Below are 20,498 nucleotides of genomic sequence, written 5' to 3'. Positions count from 1 at the left end.
TCCTACCAGAATTATATGAAATTTGCAGGAAAATCTCACTGCCCGAGAGGTCTTCTAGATTTTAGATTTATTTATTCTTCAAATTTAGTCACCACCCATCTCACTCAGAGAGTGACTGAGATAAATTTATTACATTACAGTTTATTTATTTATTTATTTTAAAAAGCACCCTTTGGGTTTCCAGAAAAAAAGTGTATTCATCCTTCCAAGTTTGTGGGGTCCTTTGTTATGAAATGAAATACAGGTGACCCAAGCTAAGAAACATTCACTGACTCCACTTACACTGTATTATACTCATATTCCCGAAAGCACAGTTCTGTGGCCACATCCTTCCCACAAAACAAACCAACAAACTTGAATGGAAAGCTCAGATAAAACCATTTATATTATTATAAGGTGGAGCCAACCACAAAACTTTATCTTCTCTCCCCCCCCCCCCATATTAACATTTCCAAAAGGAAAGCTGTGGAGGGATGTAAACATTTCAATTTTTGTTAACATCATCACTAATTTAGTTTTAGGAAAGTTCAGGTTCAAAGACAATTCCTAAATGTTTCCAAAGTGGACCAATATGCAACTAGACTTGAGGTCTGTGGAATTCAAAGCACACTCTAGTCTATTATTTCTTTTACTGTGTGCTTATTGCTGCTGTTTGGGTTCTGTCAGCTGTCTTGAAAATCTTGAGAAAAAAGTGGGATTGAAACAGAGTCAAACGATTAATTTTTTTGTTTCTCTGTTCCAATTCAGCTCTAATTAAAACTGTTACACTTCAGCCTAAAATGAATGAATGTGCATATACATATATGTGTATGTCTAAATGTATATATAAATGTATGTATGTATATCAGTTACTAGTTCACATTAAAAAAAAAACTGTTCCAATAACAGTTTACATCACAGAAATAATTTACACAGTAGGATGGATCAAGCTAAATGTTGAAATGTTCTATCTTCAATACATACCTTTGTGATTCTAAAGTGCTTTGCTGTTTACCTGGTTGTACTTACAGCTCCCTACACTAAATAAGAATACAGCCCCAAAGAAGTATCAGTAAGAGGCCTGGTATTAAGAGTATTTGTGAAGCCCCTGAGCTATTTGGGGGGGGGGCTTATATTATATGTTTTTTGCTAGACACTCATCTTTCTCTTTTTATATTATGTATTCTTTTTTCAGTTGCAAGCCACCCAGAATCTTTTTTGAGTTGGGCAGCCTTAAAATTTAATAATAAACGAACAAAATTTACAGCCTGCGTGACAATTGAGCCCTCCAGTGGCATAGTAAATTCATGTAGCATACAGAAGCTAACAGAGTATGGATTGTGAAGCCAGAGGAGAAAGGAATTATAGAGATATTCCCCTTAAAATTCTACCTAAAATTCTAAAAATCATTGCATTCTAGTTTATTGCCTAAGAACTTCTCAAAAGGGAGTAATTACTCCATGGCATTGATGTCTGAAATTTTAACCTAAGAAACATTTTATATTTGTTTTGGAGAAAATAATGTAGTTTTTCTGATGAAAAAAACTCCCAAAAACAGTGTGAAACAGGTTTGATTTTTTATGCATTTCATAGGCCATTTTCATGAACAAGAGGAGGCAGTGCACAATAATTTCAGCAGCAGTTCCATTTGTAATATTTTGGCCTAATGTATCAGTTGCTGATAGTTATCCACCAAGTTACTCAAGTTTAGGCATTCTAATCCATGCCATTCTGGGACACTGCAGTTCCATATATAGCTAAAGAATAGGCTGGAGGAGGTTCATCCAAAGTAGTTTAAGGAAATTTAGTATATTAGGTCAGAGGTCCTGAAAGTAATACTCCTTTCAGAGGTCAAAAGTTTTTTCAGGATGGAAAAGCTTACATTAATTTCAAAAGCATATTAGCAAGGAGTATTTTTAGTTTATAAGGTTGGTTTTTTTTTAATGTAAGCCATTACAAGAGACAATAATAAGAGCAATAATAGTAGGATTTTATCAAATACAAAATAAACATACGGGCCTGATACTTCTGACACACGTTTGAGTTTTATTCATATCTTTACATCTTTATATTTTCTGTCCAGAGTCAGCATCCAAATAGCATTCCCACCTACTTACTAGCAATGCAGTCTTCACCTCACATTGACCACAGGCCTTGCCTTTCACTTTAGGCTTTTCAGGGGCTGCATCATTTGCTGTTTTACGTACAAGTGGCTGCTTAGCTGGGATGGGAGCTGCAAAATGTAGTTGTTTTTTTTAAAAGGCAAGTAAGCAAGAAGCGTGGACAAACGCATGACGCTGATAAGTAAATCTGGAGGCAAAGAAGACTGACTTATTTACTCCTGGTAGTGCAGTAGCTGTTTTTGTTTTCATTATCATGATTTTGTTCTTCATGCTTTTTTTTTGTATATATATAAGCTGCTCAGAGTTATTTAGAATTAAATAGCATACCTGTCACCATAATAAATAAACAAACCATTGAATCAAGTTAAACTTCTAAAAATATCTTGGCAACCTTATTTTATAAGATATATTTTTCGGATTATTTCTCAAGGCATACATGATTTGTCAGACCAACGGGTCCCAAGTTTTCCTTTCTGTAGTTCATTACACTGTCACTGAAAGCATCTGTGGATCACAACATAAGCCAAGGTTGGCAATATGCTGGAACTATGGCACATGACTGCTCCCCCAGAATGGTGGAACTCCAACATTAGATAATATTACATTACACATCCCCAAAATTTAATATGTAATTAAATTGCTAGAACCTTGTTAAATTACAAATTTGAACAAGAAGTTCTCACCTGAAATCTCCTGACATTTTGAATAAGGACACCAAAACAACATTTGTTGTTGTTGTTGTTATTTGGGGGCCTACAACATGGATAACCTGCACTGTTCTCATGGATTACCAATGGTTCTTGGCATACAGATTGGAAACCACTGTGGTAGATTGGTTTTGTTGGGTGACTGATTTTCAAAAAGAAGAAAAATTAATCTGGTAAGACAATGTCCCATGTTAACTCTTTTAACCTACTTAAGGCAGCTTCTGTAACATTCCCCAAAAGGCTGAAGAAATAGCCACACTTGCAACCATATTTGAATTACTACATTCTTATCAAATCTAAACATTGCTAATACATTGTTACCTTGAATATGTTCTTTAAGTAGCCTCAGTTTTACTTTGCCTGAAGGAACCTGATTTTAAAAAAGGAAAGAAGGAAAATTCAATTAAACTGTGATTTCCCCAATTGTTCCACAACTTCCCCTTTGTTTCCTAACACTGTCCCTCATAGGGCTGTGCCATGCTTCAAATTTGAAGGCAAAAAGGTTGTTTTAGATCATGTGAGAATGCTCACATAGCTCTTGTCTGCAACTTCTTAAACCAGCTGCACCTTCTCCCAGGACCTTGTGGCTGCCATCCTCAGGGGGAATGTGCTCCCAAGAAAAGTTTGGTTTCAGGAATTGAAAGCAGGCATATTAAATTAATACAATGAATTAATTAAAACAAGTTTTATTTCATAGCCATCTTATTTTTCACCTTTTTTAAAATGACAGTCATAAGGACTCATTTTTTTAAAAAAAATGTTTGCTCTGTAGATGTCAAAATTTAAGAACTACTGAGCTAGAACATAATTCCACAGATGAGAAAAAGCTGTAAGTCACCAAGAATAACAAAAAGTATCAAGGAAGCTTTTCAAGAAAACAAGGTTCCTTTAGGAAATGCTCAAAGATGACCAAATGATCAGATTTGTTGGTATTTGTTTTTTTCCTGCTTTTGGCTGTAAAGTCACTAAGGTTACCATGGTAATTGAGTACTTCCTTATGTATTGGCAGGGTGAAGAGGTCGAACTTAAATGTCCTCAGTTTGGGTATCAATAGCTGCATTGACTGGGGAGGGCAGCTTGCCTGGACTTTAGTTTCGCTTTTGTGGCCCTCCAGCAGAGCCTCTCTTCCCAGTCCTCTCTGAGCGTGTGTGAATGCACAAGCTTGAAAATGTTTTTGTGCTTTCTCTAAATACATTTATTTTTATAGAAATGCCTGGTGTGTGATTTTTCTGATCTCTCTGGGCCAAAAACTTTCTAGCGCTCTGACAGGTTATGGGCCCAGTCCAGAGAGAGCAGAAATATCAGCTCCACACCTCATGCACATTTTAAAGGCAGGTAGCAAAGACCTGTGAAGATTTTTATTTGGAGTCACCTGGAGATTTTCCAGCCACTGCCAGTCTACAGGACAAAGAAGCCAGCTGAGGTGACTTGCAAAAGAAGGAAGAAGCCATGGCTACCTCCCAGCCCTCAGAGATACCTCTGGAGCACCTATCAGAGACCAACTACTTGAAATGGGCCCTGAAAATGGAGATGTATCTTCGCAGAGAGAATCTTTGGCTACCAATTGGTGAGCAACCCCCCCAAAATCCCAGTGCTGAATGGCTGAGACAGGATGAGTGGGCTAGAGCCACCATTATCCTGGAAGTTGAGGACAATCAGCCAGTGTACGTGCGAGGTATGCAGTCCACAAAGCAACTTTGGGATGCTTTGAGAGATTTGTATGTAAAGGCAACAGCAGGGAGTAAAGTTACTCTGATGAAAAAGCTGTACAAAGCCTACCTAGCAGAGGGAGATAGCCTTCCTGAGCACCTGCATTAGTTTCAGCAGCTGTTTGTTGAGTTGCAGGAGAGAGGAACGGAATTTACACCTCTCACAAAATCCTATATCCTCCTGTCCCCATTGAATGAAATGTGGGACACACTGATTTGTACCCTGGAGGCTATGCCTGAAGCAGACCTCACCCCATCGTATGTTACACAGCACTTACTCACTGAATGGGAGAAGAGAGAGGAAAGATCCCCCCCCCATCTCTTCTGGAAAGCTGCAGCACCAGAAAGCAAAGGGAAAAGAAGCTGAGGCAAAAGCACTAGCCAGCCAGCGATGTTTCAACTGTGGTTCAGCTGGACATTTGCAGAAAGACTGTGCCTTGAGACCCAAGCGTAGAAAGACAGAGAAGGAGGACACAAGGGCAATACAGAAGAAGGCTCTTCAGACAACCCAAATTGCACAGGTTGCTGAGAAGGGCAATTCTGATGTATGGGTGTTAGATTCTGGGGCCAATTGTCATTTATGTAATTGTAAAAGCCCTTTTGTTTCACTGTCTAAAACTGAAAGACAAAGTGTATCTTTGGCTGATGGGTCTGTGACCAAAATTGTGGGACAAGGTGACACGTATTTATCCTGCTTGGGAGAAGCTGTGAAAGGTGTGTTGTATGTGCCAAATTTACAATCAAATCTTTTATCTGTGGCACAATTGGCTGCAACAGGGTATGTCATAACGTTTAAGAAAAATGGTTGTGATATGTAAAAATGGGAAATTGTGTGCTACTGGTATGTTAAAAGACTCCTTGTACATTGTGCAAAATGCAAGGAAGCCAAGCTGCAAGGCTGCAGTTGGCAACACTCCATATCATGACCAATGTGTACACTTGTTGCATAGATTTGGTCATGCTAATTTCAAGTACATAGCACAAATGCCATAGCTGTGTGCTGACTTAAAGATAAAACCCTGTGATAAATACTTAGACTGTGTAGTTTGCAAAGAATGCAAAACACTAAAAGCTCCTGTGAGTAAGCATAGTGACAGAGTTACAACTAGACCTCTAGAAATTGTACACTCTGATATTATTGGTCCTTTTGCTCCAAGTCTTGGACAAGCAAGGTATGCAATGACCATAATTGATGATTTCTCAAGGTACACATTTATCTACATCTTAAAACATAAAGATGAGGCATTTGAGAAATTTAAAGGTTTTGTGACATGGGCAAATGGAAAATTCCCAAGGCCTGTATCTGCACTCCAGTGTGGTAGAGGAGGAGAGTACCTTTCTCACAAATTCAAAAGGTTCCTAGATGAAAAGGGGATAGAACAAATTCTTTCTAACCCTTATACCCCTCAGCAAAATGGTGTTGCTGAAAGAAAGGGCAGAACTTTGCAAAACGCAATGGAATGCATGCTTAAAGATTTGAATTTATTGTTCAGATTTTGGGCAGAAGGGATGTCCACTGCCTGTTATGTACAAAACAGATTGTATAACTGTCATTCAGGACACTCCATTCCATTTGTTTTATGGTGTGAAACCAAAGGTAAACCATCTTAAGAGTGTTTGGTAGCACTGCTTGGGTTCATATTCCATATCAGCAGAGAGGAAAGGAGGCCCCACAACTAAGAAAGCCATCTTTGTTGGATATGAACAAAGCCAGAGGAGCTACAGGTTCATAGTGGGAGAGAAATTGATAATTAGCAAAAGCGCTTCTTTTGCTGAACAGAACTGGGGGAGATTAAATTCTAGCTCTCCAGTTGATCTAACAACAGAACAGCAAGGACTTGCTGATAGTGATCTTTTGCCTAGTGAGGACATTAAGCCAGAAAACCAAACTGAAGATCTGTCTGATGAGACAGATGCTTCTCAAGAAAGTGATAGGAGTCAAAACTTAAGCCCTGTATTACCTCACAGGTCTCAGAGGAGTAATAAAGGCGTTCCTCCATCATGTTTTCAGGCTGAAACAGTAAAGGCTTTTCACATATCCACAGAACCTGAGTCCTTAGAACAAGTGAATGCTTTACCACCTGAGATTGCACAAAATTGGCATTCTGCCATGCAACATGAATTAGCATCCTTGAAAGAAAATAAACATGGAAACTGGTAAATCTACCTCCCAAGGAACGCTGTCTAGGTTGTAGATGGCTTTTCAAACTGAAAAGGGATGCTGATGGAAAAATCCAAAAATATAAAGCAAGGTTGGTTGCAAAAGCGTTCACTCAAAGGAAGGATTTAGACTTTGATAAGACTTTTGCCCCAGTTACTAAAGGTGAATCAATTAGATTGCTGTTAAAAATTGCTGCACTCAAAGGAATGTCAGTTCATCACTATGACATTCAAACTGCATTTCTCTATGGTGATTTAGATCACAAATTATACATGCAGCAACCCCCTGGCTATGAAAAAGGGGAGAATCTGGTCTGTGAACAGCAAAAATCAATCTATGGATTAAAACAGGCTGCTAGATCCTAGAACCAAAAATTAGATGAAAAACTGCAGAATTTTGGTTTTGAAAAAGGAAAAGCAGATCCATGTGTATATATGAAGAAAGACAGACAAGGCTGTATGTATCTGTGCATTTATGTTGAAGATTTGCTGCTGTTCACATTAACAGAAAAACAAAGGCTTGATTTTGAAGCCTGCATGAAAAGCCATTTCACATTAAAAAGCCTTGCAACAGTAATCAATTACCGAGGCTTGGAAATACACAGGGAGAAGGATGGTAGCTTTCTGTTAAGTCAACGTAGTAAAATTCAAAAGCTCCTAGAGGATTTTAACATGCAAGACTGTGAACCAGTCTCTACTTTTATGATACCAGATTTTCAGAAAGGAATAGGAGAAACTCATTTAAATGAGGCAGAGAAATATAGATCTGCAATTGGAAGTATACTGTACATTGCAAATCACTCTCGCCCAGATATCTCAAATTCTATGGCCATTTTAAGTAGACAGGTAGAGAAGCCTACATCTACTGGAAAAGCAGCATTGAAGAGGTTAATGAGGTATTTGCAAGGAACAAAGTATTATTGCCTGAAGCTAAATGCCTGTGGAACTGAGAAATTGCAGGCTTTTGCCGATTCTGACTGGGGAGCAGATGTCAGTGACAGGAAATCCACTTCTGGGATTTTAATTCAATTTGCTGGGTCAAGCTTAGGCTGGCATTCTAGAAAGCAAACACTTGTTGCTCTTTCCACTGCAGAAGTTTTATTCTCTAGCACAAACCTGTAATGAGGTTATATGGTTTAAACAGTTGTTAAAAGACATAGGCATGGAAGTGAACCAGCCTATAACTGTTTATGAGGATAATCAAGCTTGCATTGCAATGGCGAAATCTGAAGCCTGCAAGAATAGGACAAAACATATTGACATGAGATATCAATATATCAAAGACATAATAGCCAAAGGGGAAATAATGTTAAAATATTGTGAATCAAAAGACATGGGTGCTGATATGTTAACCAAGCCTCTTGCTCTACCAAGACACAAAGAGTTAACAAAGCAAATTGGTCTGCAGATCACTCTTTAGCATAAAAAAGGGGGAGTGCTGGTATTTGTTTTTTTCCTGCTTTTGGCTGTAAAGTCATTAAGGTTACTTCCTTAAGTATTGGCAGGATGAAGTGGTTGAACTTAATCATCCTCAGTTTGGGTGTTAATAGCTGCATTGCCTGGGGCAAACGCTTTCTAGCACTCTGATAAGATTCACACAAAAGAAATGGAAGATACTCAGAAATTGTGAAGCACATCATTACTTACAGTTAAAACAGCAATTTAAAAAATCTGTAAACATGTCAGCTATTGTGGGGGCATGAGGTGCTAAAAGAAATACTAAAGGGAAATATGAGATTGTGGAACAACTGGACATATCCTTTGTTCGTTACTTTGCCTGTTTAAAATCAAATATCCATGCCTGAATGTGTATTTTCAGAGAACCTGGGGAACTATGGCAAATATATATTTACTGACCAAATGAAAATAAACACATTAATGGAATCAATGGTACCTATCTGGGTGGGACTTCTAAAAGAACTCAAATGGGAAGCTGCTGTGGCTTAGATTTTGTGATACTTTTTCCCTAGATAGCTGGAGGACAGTTGGAATGCCATATGCATCCAAAACAAGCCTCTCTAAATGGACAAAAAAACTGCCATCCTGGCCCACTTTGTAACAGGAGTATCAGAGTCAGAGAAAAGTTTTAATTAATCACTTTCAAGTGTTTTGACCACAGTGCTACCCTATAAAAAGCTTTCTTCACTGCAGACATTTAAATAAAATTTATCTAAATATCACAACACTTACCTTTACAACATTTTCTTTGTTTTGTAACATTGGCGTTTGTATGCCTAGACCAGCCTGACCTGATTTCCATCGATATCCATTTGTTCGCCTAATGGGAGATCCAAAAATCTTTTTATGAGAATTCATATACATATATGAAGAACAGACAACTTAAAATTTGCCTTTCCCCCCTCCCCTTAACACAAAGGGTATCTGGACATAATGGTGGCATTTGTGTAGTGACATCATTGTATATGTGTCATCATTTGTATGTTGCTGCAGTTTGCAGTGGATAGCACTGTATCAAAACACCTTCCCCACTGAAATGCTGAACAGAGAAAAAGAGATTGCCCCAAGGCCACTTAATGATGTTAGCTTTGTCTCTGATACATACACTTTTCTTTCAGTCATGCTCAGCCCACCCACTGAATGGCAGTGAATAAAGCAAACAAGAAAGCTTAACTGTATACCTATTTTTATTTTTTTTTAGCATCATTCATCTGGGCAATATGAACAGACAGAGGGAGAGAGGTACAGCTGAATTTTAGGGCATTGTTTAAACTGTTCCATTCCAACTCACAGAGAATGTGTGTGAATTTGTCCACATGTGCCTGAAACAAAGGTATGGGCCGTAAGTCCCTAGTTTGAATCTCACTCTTGTTATGAACACATTATGGGTTTATCTAAGGGAAGTCCGTTTTCTGTTGGCCTCTTTTCCAGCATCTCTAATATATAAGATAATACTAAAGAACTACTTTTAATTTCTTGAAAGTGCTACATGAATTATTATATTATTTCTACGTCTATATAACAGTAAAAGGTTAGCTACATAATACATATAGAGGTCTATATTTAGGAGGATGGAAATATCATGCAATGCACTAAGCCATGGTTTTAACCACAGCTTGTTAAGCAAGGCATAATGGCCTCATTTCAATGTAACCCTAGCAGTAAACAATGGCTTACAAACATAAATCACATGTAGTCAAAACCAAACAAGCCACAGTATGGCCACTCAGCATGCTTAAGCAGATCAGAAGATGTAAGAGAAGTTTTGCACAATATGCCAGATTTAGTTAACACTAACCTTAGTTAACTTTCTTATGGCTCAGCATGTTGTAGAAATCCAGCATCTCTGGTTAGCATACATTTCATAGTATTGTGCAAACCCAGAAAAGGGATTAATTTATTAACCAGGTTACATGTATCATGTGAACAGTCTGTAGTTTTGTTTGTTAATCCAACAACACTGAGAAAAAGAAGCTGGCAAATCCTTAATCCTTTATACACCTGTCACTTCTCCATTTTAAATTCCCCACTTCCAAAGCTGTATTTTTTACAAATGGTTTTGAGGTTCTAATACATCATTTATGAGAGATCTATAACTAGCTATTGAGGAAGAGTTATGTTCTTAATGAATAGTATGTAAGTGAAGAAAATCTGTCAGGCATCCCCCTTCAGACTAATAATTAAATCTGACACAATGAATTTTTATTTATTTATTTATCTCCTCTATGAGGGAAAAATACCCCTTAAATTAGTGCATAGGGGATGTGACTGAGCATATTGTTATTATTTGGAGGGAAGGTGAGAAAAGCTTTCAATATTACAAGCCGTCTGAAGTCAAAGCACAGCCCTACTACAATTTCTGCAGTTTGCAAGAATAAGGTCAAAATGAGACTGGTTTTTAAGACTGTAGCTATAATCATGCAAGCTATGTGCCTTTAACTACTCTTATTCTGCCACTACTGTTACTAGCCTGTTACTACTGCTAGTATGGAGCTTTTGCACTGGGCAGTTTGTACAGCCCTTGCCCCTTCTCCCTGGTTTGCTGCAGGACTTGGCCTCTTCTTTCTTTTTTCCTCTGGACTCCAAAGTCCTTGTGAGGACACCAAAACTTCATTTCTTTGGCCGCTTTCCTTCGCGGCGACGGCTGCTGCAGGGCCTCAGAACGTGTGTATCTCATCCAATCTCCTCGCGTCTCCTCCCCAGCTGTTTCAAGGCTGCAGCTTTTATCTGCCGTCCTGACGTCAGGGAGGAGGTTTCAAATAGGAGGGAGGGAAGCAGCACAGGTGCTTGCGATTGTTCTGGCAGCCTGCTCTTCCCCAGTTTCCGCAGGGCCTCTTCATGGGTTAATTGGGCATCCACTGTACACACGGTGGGAAGGAAAATGGCAGTCTCTGCTCTCCATTTTCCACTTACTGAAAGGCTACTTTGGAATCTGCATCCAGACATACAAATGCTTCCATTTAGGCAAAACCCCACATACTGAAAGCTCTTAAGCATATGAAGACTTGGTAATTTTGACACAAATTTTGACACAAAGGTTGTACTGCACTTCTGATTCCCTCACTAAAAGGAGCTTCAGCACATACAAGACCGTGAACATAGCATCTGTTTGCAACACATTAAAGCACAGTGCCTTTCCCCAGAATTATGAGGCAGCTGTCAGGGGCAACTCTGCAATCCCAGGAAAAGCCACAGCTCTTTTAAGGTGCTGCAGACAAGCACTCCCCATGCTCTGAAACATCTTTTAGACATCAGTTCTGATACCCTGGAGACCCTGAGCATTTACTGATGGACGCACATTACAAACTACTCTTTCATTGTTGGGGAAGCAGGAGGAGTAGAGACTGCTCTCTGCTACCATGTTTAGTATGTGTAAAAATAATTGCCAATAGGGCACTGACCTCTTGCTTGTTTTGTAACCAAAGATTAAAGCACAACAGCTACAGCACTCTTAACCTGACTTAAAGGCTCAGACTAGGCTTCTTTTCTGGAACAGAAGTTTGATATTTCTTACTTGCAGTTTGTTAAAAAAACAGATTAAATGTTAGAAATAGGTTAGATGGACCAAACCCATAGCATTGTCCACCAGGGACCTTCAAACAGGTTGTGGCAAACTGCACTGAAGGAAATAATCCTAGTTGTAGTGCTACTTCACTCTTTTGCAAACAAACAGCAAAACAAATAATTACAAACCAACAAATTGAAGAGCCATCATTTACTGTGAAGGAAAGGGAGGGAGAGATGCCCTGATCACCAACTTTTTCAAAATTAGAATCGGGTATTAAAGGCTATGAGAAAAGGATGCAGAAATTAATGACTATGGTCCAAGATAATTAGTAACACTTAAAACTTAAAACAGAACTATATATCTTGTTAAGTGCACTAGAACGCTAATGACCACATCCTTACAAAGCTCTTCCTGGGAAAGAAAGCTAGCATGATTATTCATATCACTGAGAAAGGGAAACAAATACAGAGAGGTTAATAAAGTGGTTCTCGAATCTGTAGTGAAAAGAGTTCCAGATATACAGGGCTGTGCTTTGTCTGCAGAATATTTCAACATCCTAAATGGATTCTCTCAAATAAAGAACAATTACAATTTGGTGGTGTTTTTTTTTTTTTTGAGGCACGCACTTAAAGCTTATAAGGACTGAATTTCTATTACAAGATAACAACTATTTCATAAATAATGAAGTACTCTCAAAGAATGGAAAGTGAAGTTCAGGGCATGAGAGTACTTGAAATTGAATTCTGGTATCAAAAGCCCAGTGGAATGAAAAAAAGATAAAGGCTCCAATTCTACAACGAAAGTGCTGGCCTAGAGCAGAGCTATACGGTAAACCAGAAGTATCTCGAAGCTTCTACTGCAGTTGCTGGCACAAAAATCCAGGTACCACAGTTTTCAGTTAAAAATCAGTTTTCCCAGCTTGGTCTTATAAGCATGACATCTAAAGTTTCTATCAAGGTAGCATTCAGTAGAAACATGATGAATCGTTTGGGGGGAGGAAAGAGAAAGGGGCAGACAGTTCATACATTTACACTACTGCTATCCACTAGTTTAAAATGGGGGGGGGGCAGGGGGACGGAAAAACATTAAGAAACCATCTGTCAGAATAGAGCTTGAAAGTTTTTTGGCACATTATGAAAATATACAAGCTTACAGCTATTTTCCAACTATGTTCAGACAGAACTACAGCTATGAACTTATTTATGGAAAATGAAGAGTACTCTGAAAGAGTGTGTTCATAAATATAGTACTACAAAGTTTTATTATTCTTACTGGAGGAAAATGTCACCTTATAAAACTGGTCCCTTTACACAGCAATAGTTTCATTATCACTTTGTACTATTTTATGATTAGTTAAAAAATTGGAAGGTACTTCAGAAATCATCAAACTCAGCTTTTTATCTAATGCAAAATTTGCTGCAATACAGCAAAATCTCATTTTTTGAGAAGAAAGTTGTCTGCTATTTGCAAGTATTCAATAAATTTAAAAGTACAAAACTGCAGTGATTCTTATCATTTGTATCAATTTACATCACTGGCATGATAACATCATTAAACAAATGAAACAAATTACATGTCATTATGCAAATGAAAATTATGTAATTCTGCATCAATTTCTGTCATTATTTGCAAAATGACATCAGCAAGAAAGTGATACAGATTGTGTTGTTCATGTAACTTGATGCAAAACGGCATAATTTGTGTCATTTGTGTAATTATGTCACTAACAATTATATAAATCACTGCAGAAATGTGGTCCGTTGCATGCAAAGTCCATTATATTTGAATCCAGTAATGTGAGGTCTCCTTGTACTTCTAGCCTTAAAATATGCAGAGTCTAACACTTCCTGCTATTAAGGCAAAAATGTCTTCTCTGAATTTTCTATCCATTTATAGACATTTCTTTCCATGTATATCATTTATTAATTGCCTGCATCTTTATCCCTACTTCAGACAATTTGTCTCCCTCAGAAGCTTCTATCAAATTAAAAAAGAAAGATAGGCCACCATCAACTTCACAATATAAAAAGACAAGGTTAATATTCCATTCCTGCAGCTCTTGCATGAGGTAACAGTTTATCACTCTTGACTCCTGTCCCTCTGGGTAACAGATGGGATTAGAACTGTCACAGTGAATGAAACAAGCCAAGATATGGTTCCCTTCAGCTTTCTGGTCCCAAAGCAACTATTAGTAGGAGCTATTTTATTTGGCAAGAAGAAGTATTTCCCCTGTAGTCACTTCATCTCTGGCCAAATGAAAAGGACCAAGTTGGACTTCCCCTTGCCATGATACTAAATATTATTTCTGTCCATGACACAGAGTGCAAAAGACCAACTCTCTGTCTGAAGAACTTACAATCTAGAAATTCAATTCAGTGGAAACAAGATGGACTGGGAAAGGAAGTCAACTGATGTGTTAAGAGAAATACAGTACATTTTCACATCTACATTTTTTGTGTGAATGCATATATTGTCCAGCTTCCAAAACTCTGGGCAGTTTGAATTATTGTGATCAATTATAAAAACACATGGGAACTAAAAGTTGGGTCAAAGACTTTACAAAAAGGATGGGCTCAGTTCAGAGATATAACTTCTGTAAAGGAGTACACATAAAACTCAGCCATCCTGAGAGATGGATCCAAACAGGGAAGGAAGAAAGCACAGAGTATTTGAGATGGTGGATGAAAGTGGTTGTGGGGGAATTAGTCTCTAATAAGGATATATTGTAAGTTTAAAAACCAATGGAGAGGAGCTTTAATAAAACAAAATGTTTATGTGAAAGATCAAAACAAACTGGACTGCAGCAAGAAGAAAAATAAGCACTTTAGACTGATAAGGAGTAGAAAAATAAAAAGAAGAAATGATATGGAAATATAACTAACCCAACTCTTATTTCAGTGCAGGTATAGAAACCACTATACCCTGGGAAACTTTAATCAGGACAGGACTTAGGTCTAAAAATTATCGTAAAAGTGGTACAAGAGGTAGAAGAGACAAAAGTTGCTCAAATTTGCTCAGAGTTGGACACCAAATTGGAATCTGACTTGTTCTATCTTAAAAAAAAATAGTTTATGTTTCAATATGACAGTGATAGTGTTTTTCTACCTATATTTACTGCATATTGCTGTTAGCTATTATGGGTGCTACAAAGGGGGAGAATAAACCTAAATTACATCAAGTATGTGAAGTATATGTCTTTATCTTGAATGCTGAGAAAGAATGCTAGAGCTATGATGAGATACACTGTCTCTCTCTCTCTGTTATATATGTATTGATTTATGTAGGCTGCATTATTGACTTTGTAAACCAGTTAGAGTCAGTTAGATTAAAATGGCAAGGAAGTCATTGCAATACGTAACTATATACATAAATAATATGAATTTCAAAAGAACACTGAAAGAATACCACTTTTCTTCCATGGTAGCGTTACCTACCTTCAGCAAAGGATCGTTACCTTGTCATGGTGCTGGAGCTTGAGCACCTCAATGATGCCATGAGCTAAACTGTGAAGGGCCACCCAAGACGGGAAGGTCATGACAGAGAGGTCAGATTAAATGCAATCCCTGGGGAAGGTAATGGCAACCCACCCCAGTATTCTTGCCGTGAAAACTAAATGGATCAGTACAACCAGAGATATGTCGGTATACCATCGGAAGATGAGACCCCCAGGTCGGAAGATGGTCAAAATGCTACTGAGGAGGAACAGAGGATGAGCTCAACTAGCCCCAGACGTGATGACGCAGCTAGCTCAAAGCCGAAAGGACGGCTAGCGGCCGACGGTGCTGGTGGTGAACGGCGAATCCGATGTTCTAAGGATCAACACACCATTGGAACCTGGAATGTAAGATCTATGAGCCAGGGCAAATTGGATGTGGTTATTGGTGAGATGTCAAGATTAAAGATAGACATTCTGGGCGTCAGTGAACTGAAATGGACTGGAATGGGCCACTTCACATCAAATGACCACCAGATCTACTACTGTGGACAAGAGGACCACAGAAGAAATGGAGTAGCCTTCATAATTAATAGTAAAGTGGCTAAAACAGTGCTTGGATACAACCCAAAAAACGATAGAATGATCTCAATTCGAATTCAGGGCAAGCCATCTAACATCACAGTGATCCAAATATACGCCCCAACCACAAATGCTGAAGAAGCTGAAGTAGAGCAGTTCTATGAGGACCTGCAGCACCTACTGGACAACACGCCTAAAAGAGATGTTATTTTCATCACAGGAGACTGGAATGCTAAGGTGGGCAGTCAAATGACACCTCGAATTACAGGTAAGTATGGCCTGGGAGAACAAAATGAAGCAGGACATAGGCTGATAGAATTTTGCCAAGACAATTCACTCTGCATAACAAACACTCTCTTCCAACAACCTAAGAGACGGCTTTATACATGGACTTCACCAGATGGACAACACCGAAATCAGACTGATTACATCCTTTGCAGCCAAAGGTGGCGGACATCTGTAGAGTCGGTAAAAACAAGGCCTGGAGCTGACTGTAGTTCAGATCACAAACTTCTTCTTGCACAATTTAGGATCAGACTAAAGAGATTAGGGAAGACCCACAGATCAGCTAGATATGAGCTCACTAATATTCCTAAGGAATATGCAGTGGAAGTGAAGAATCGATTTAAGGGACTGGACTTAGTAGATAGGGTCCCGGAAGAACTATGGACAGAAGTTCGCAGCATTGTTCAGGAGGCGGCAACAAAATACATCCCAAAGAAAGAGAAAACCAAGAAGGCAAAATGGCTGTCTGCTGAGACACTAGAAGTAGCCCAAGAAAGAAGGAAAGCAAAAGGCAACAGTGATAGGGGGAGATATGCCCAATTAAATGCAAAATTCCAGAGGTTAGCCAGAAGAGATAAGGAATTATTTTTAAACAAGCAATGCGTGGAAGTGGAAGAAGACAATAGAATAGGAAGGACAAGAGACCTCTTCCAGAAAATTAGAAACATTGGAGGTAAATTCCAGGCAAAAATGGGTATGATCAAAAACAAAGATGGCAAGGACCTAACAGAAGAAGAAGAGATCAAGAAAAGGTGGCAAGAATATACAGAAGACCTGTATAGGAAGGATAACAATATCGGAGATAGCTTTGACGGTGTGGTCAGTGAGCTAGAGCCAGACATCCTGAAGAGTGAGGTTGAGTGGGCCTTAAGAAGCATTGCTAATAACAAGGCAGCAGGAGACGACGGCATCCCAGCTGAACTGTTCAAAATCTTGCAAGATGATGCTGTCAAGGTAATGCATGCTATATGCCAGCAAATTTGGAAAACACAAGAATGGCCATCAGATTGGAAAAAATCAACTTATATCCCCATACCAAAAAAGGGAAACACTAAAGAATGTTCAAACTATCGAACAGTGGTACTCATTTCACATGCCAGTAAGGTACTGCTCAAGATCCTGCAAGGTAGACTTCAGCAGTTCATGGAGCGAGAATTGCCAGATGTACAAGCTGGGTTTAGAAAAGGCAGAGGAACTAGAGACCAAATTGCCAATATCCGCTGGATAATGGAAAAAGCCAAGGAGTTTCAGAAAAACATCTATTTCTGTTTTATTGACTATTCTAAAGCCTTTGACTGTGTGGACCATAACAAATTGTGGCAAGTTCTTAGTGGTATGGGGATACCAAGTCATCTTGTCTGCCTCCTGAAGAATCTGTATAACGACCAAGTAGCAACAGTAAGAACAGACCACGGAACAACGGACTGGTTTAAGATTGGGAAAGGAGTACGGCAGGGCTGTATACTCTCACCCTACCTATTCAACTTGTATGCAGAACACATCATGCAACAAGCTGGGCTTGAGGAATCCAAGGCTGGAGTTAAAATCTCTGGAAGAAACATTAACAATCTCAGATATGCAGATGATACCACTTTGATGGCTGGAAGTGAAGAGGAACTGAGGAGCCTTATGATGAAGGTGAAAGAAGAAAGTGCAACAGCTGGTTTGCAGCTAAACCTCAAAAAAACCAAGATTATGGCAACCAGCTTGATTGATAACTGGCAAATAGAGGGAGAAAATGTAGAAGCAGTGAAAGACTTTGTATTCCTAGGTGCAAAGATTACTGCAGATGCTGACTGCAGTCAGGAAATCAGAAGACGCTTAATCCTTGGGAGAAGAGCAATGACAAATCTCGATAAAATAGTTAAGAGCAGAGACATCACACTGACAACAAAGGTCCACATAGTTAAAGCAATGGTGTTCCCCGTAGTAACATATGGCTGTGAGAGCTGGACCATAAGGAAGGCTGAGCGAAGGAAGATCGATGCTTTTGAACTGTGGTGTTGGAGGAAAATTCTGAGAGTGCCCTGGACTGCAAGAAGATCAAACCAGTCCATCCTCCAGGAAATAAAGCCAGACTGCTCACTTGGGGGAATGATATTAAAGGCAAAACTGAAATACTTTGGCCACATAATGAGAAGACAGGACACCCTGGAGAAGATGCTGATGCTAGGGAGAGTGGAGGGCAAAAGGAAGAGGGGCCGACCAAGGCAAGATGGATGGATGATATTCTAGAGGTGACGGACCCGTCCCTGGGGGAGCTGGGGGTGTTGACGACCGACAGGAAGCTCTGGCGTGGGCTGGTCCATGAAGTCACGAAGAGTCGGAAGCGACTAAACGAATAAACAACAAAGCGTTACCTACAAGAGTTTTCTCTTCCACCCCCAAAATACTATCTAGAACAATCAACCTTACTGATTTTCTACCTACTCTCTTTCTTGTTTTTCTTGGCTCATGTTTGATTGTAGTTGCTTCAGCTTCTTCTCCATTTCCTTATTTTCAAGTTCCAGCTGAACCTTTTCCAACTGCAGCTCTCGTACACTTCTGGAAAGATTAAATTCAACTCTAAAATTGGCACCAAACTACTTTCTTCCTCTATTTAAAGTATTTGCAATACTGCAGAGAGTGGCAGATTGGTATTTTGATGTTTTTTGAAACCAGACTATACATTTATAGCTTGACCAAAAGGATTTTTTTAATTTAACAGAAAAAGGACATTCTGTTTGTGCCATCGTAGATAAAGGGATTATTTAAGAACAGGCTACCAATCCAGAACAAGAAAAAAGAAAAGAAACAAAAAACATAAAAAGGACATCAGAAAGCATCATTGTAAATGTGAGCAGCACTCCAATTCTAAACACATTTACATGGTGGCAGCTCTCATTTATTTCAATAAAATTAACTTCAAGTAAGTGATTTTAGGATTGCAACTTTAGTGGTTAGAAATAGTTTGCATTTAATGATGCATATAAAAAAGCAATAGATTATTCAAGCACTTCAAAGTCAATTAGGGAAAGAAACTTACTTTTCCTTCAGTTTTACAGAAACTCCAGTTTTTGAACCAGGGAGTATCACAAAATCATTGTTCATGATTGCAAATTCAGAAAAGGTGTAAGACCTGTTCAAATCATACAGGTTTGAAACCTGTTTACAAGAGAGAAAAAGATTTATATTAAAACAGTATCTTAAACAATTTGAAGTTCATTAATCAAACAGTTGATCTAATAATACTGAATAATCTCAATTATGTGTAAAAGGCCTGGAAACAAAGGTTTGGGCCTTGGCTTGACTATACTTAAATCACTGAGGCTTACACTGGTCTTGGCTAACTTGTCATTTTAATTCCAAGTAGTTAATTTTAAGCATTACAAAGTCTGGATGCAAGCAATGTATTAGAATAGAGCAGACTGTTGATGTTTAGAGAGTAATTCAGGCATATAATTGGGTTTGGATGGAGTGGATCATGATGGTCAAAATAACCATTTATATTAGCAACTTGGGGAAGTTCGAGGCCGGCTCCTTAAATTCAGTGGAAATACTGAGTTGATGGGTTAGAATCAATGTGAGTTCTTATGTTTAGTAGCAATCTTGGGTTAGATTACAGCTGGGATTCAAGTTTGAGATGATTATTAGAGTAAGCATTGTATTGGACTTTTAAGCTACTTAAGGCTAAGGTTACAGTTTTGTGATGCTGATGGTAAAACTTTCCCCTGTGGGTTGGATTCAGTATGAATGTCAAATGTTTGGTAGTAGTCTTGGATGTAGATTAGGGTTGGAATTCAACAGTGCAGTGAGTAAATGCCAACTTTGCCAACCCTCTGATAAATTCACACTGAGCATCAATTGACCCTATTTTAACCCTAAAAGATACTCAAAACAACCATCATGCCTAAAATCTGACCTTGATTCTAATCCATACACTAAATATTACCATCAACATTTGAGGTTTCTGGTAAAAATTATGCTCTGAGAGCAAGCATTATGGTAAATTTTCATATTTAGTGGTATCTCACATTAGGTCTGGAATTGAATGTGAAGTTTTGGCTAGATATTTGTACTGTAGTTATAGTAAAATTAGCAAAAGAGGCTTCTCTGACGTTTCTAGTAAAATTAGTGTGATAACATTGCAGTGAATTTTATATGTTGTAGTGTTAGATCTACATTGTGGTTGGGACTGGGTGGGGGTGAGGTCTTAAGTTAAATAATTGTCTTGGCATTTTGGAGAATTTAGGGTTTGGATTATGTTTCATTAAGGGCTGTGGTAAAACTAAGTGTAGCTTAGCATTAGGGTCAGTTTTTATGTTTAGTGTTATTTGTAGGTTTCTATTCTTCATTATTTCAAGTTTGGCTTTCCCTCTATAAAGCTTCCACACACTAGTTCTTTTCCTACCCTCAGGCACTGTAAAGAATAAATCCACATCTTCTTCCCCAATACCTGGAAGGGCTGTCACAGAGAAGAACTTGTGGATTTATTCTTCATAGCCCCTTCATAGCCTCTGAAAACCAACTGTGGAAGTTTTATAGTAGGAGATCCAAATAAGGAATAAGGAGGTA

General features: G+C 38.6%; 1 protein-coding gene across 1 annotated transcript in view; it reads right to left on the bottom strand.

The window, feature by feature from the left end:
* The window catches only part of ZBBX (zinc finger B-box domain containing), a 56,882-nt gene extending 37,803 nt beyond the window's left edge, over nt 1-19,079 (bottom strand). The window contains exons 1-5 of the mRNA XM_063306484.1: nt 18,970-19,079; nt 18,375-18,488; nt 8,869-8,956; nt 3,131-3,179; nt 2,097-2,212 (exon numbers count right to left, since the gene is read on the bottom strand). Of these exons, the coding sequence (XP_063162554.1) occupies nt 2,097-2,212; nt 3,131-3,179; nt 8,869-8,956; nt 18,375-18,488; nt 18,970-19,034 (432 nt within the window). The 5' untranslated portion in view covers nt 19,035-19,079. The remainder of the gene's footprint in view (nt 1-2,096; nt 2,213-3,130; nt 3,180-8,868; nt 8,957-18,374; nt 18,489-18,969) is intronic.
* Between the last annotated feature and the right edge of the window lie 1,419 nt (nt 19,080-20,498).

This window comes from Candoia aspera, chromosome 6, assembly GCF_035149785.1.
Source record: "Candoia aspera isolate rCanAsp1 chromosome 6, rCanAsp1.hap2, whole genome shotgun sequence".
Classification (NCBI taxonomy): Eukaryota; Metazoa; Chordata; class Lepidosauria; order Squamata; family Boidae; genus Candoia; species Candoia aspera.
Note: the sequence above shows the minus strand (reverse complement) of the source record. Positions and strands in the feature narration are given on the sequence as shown.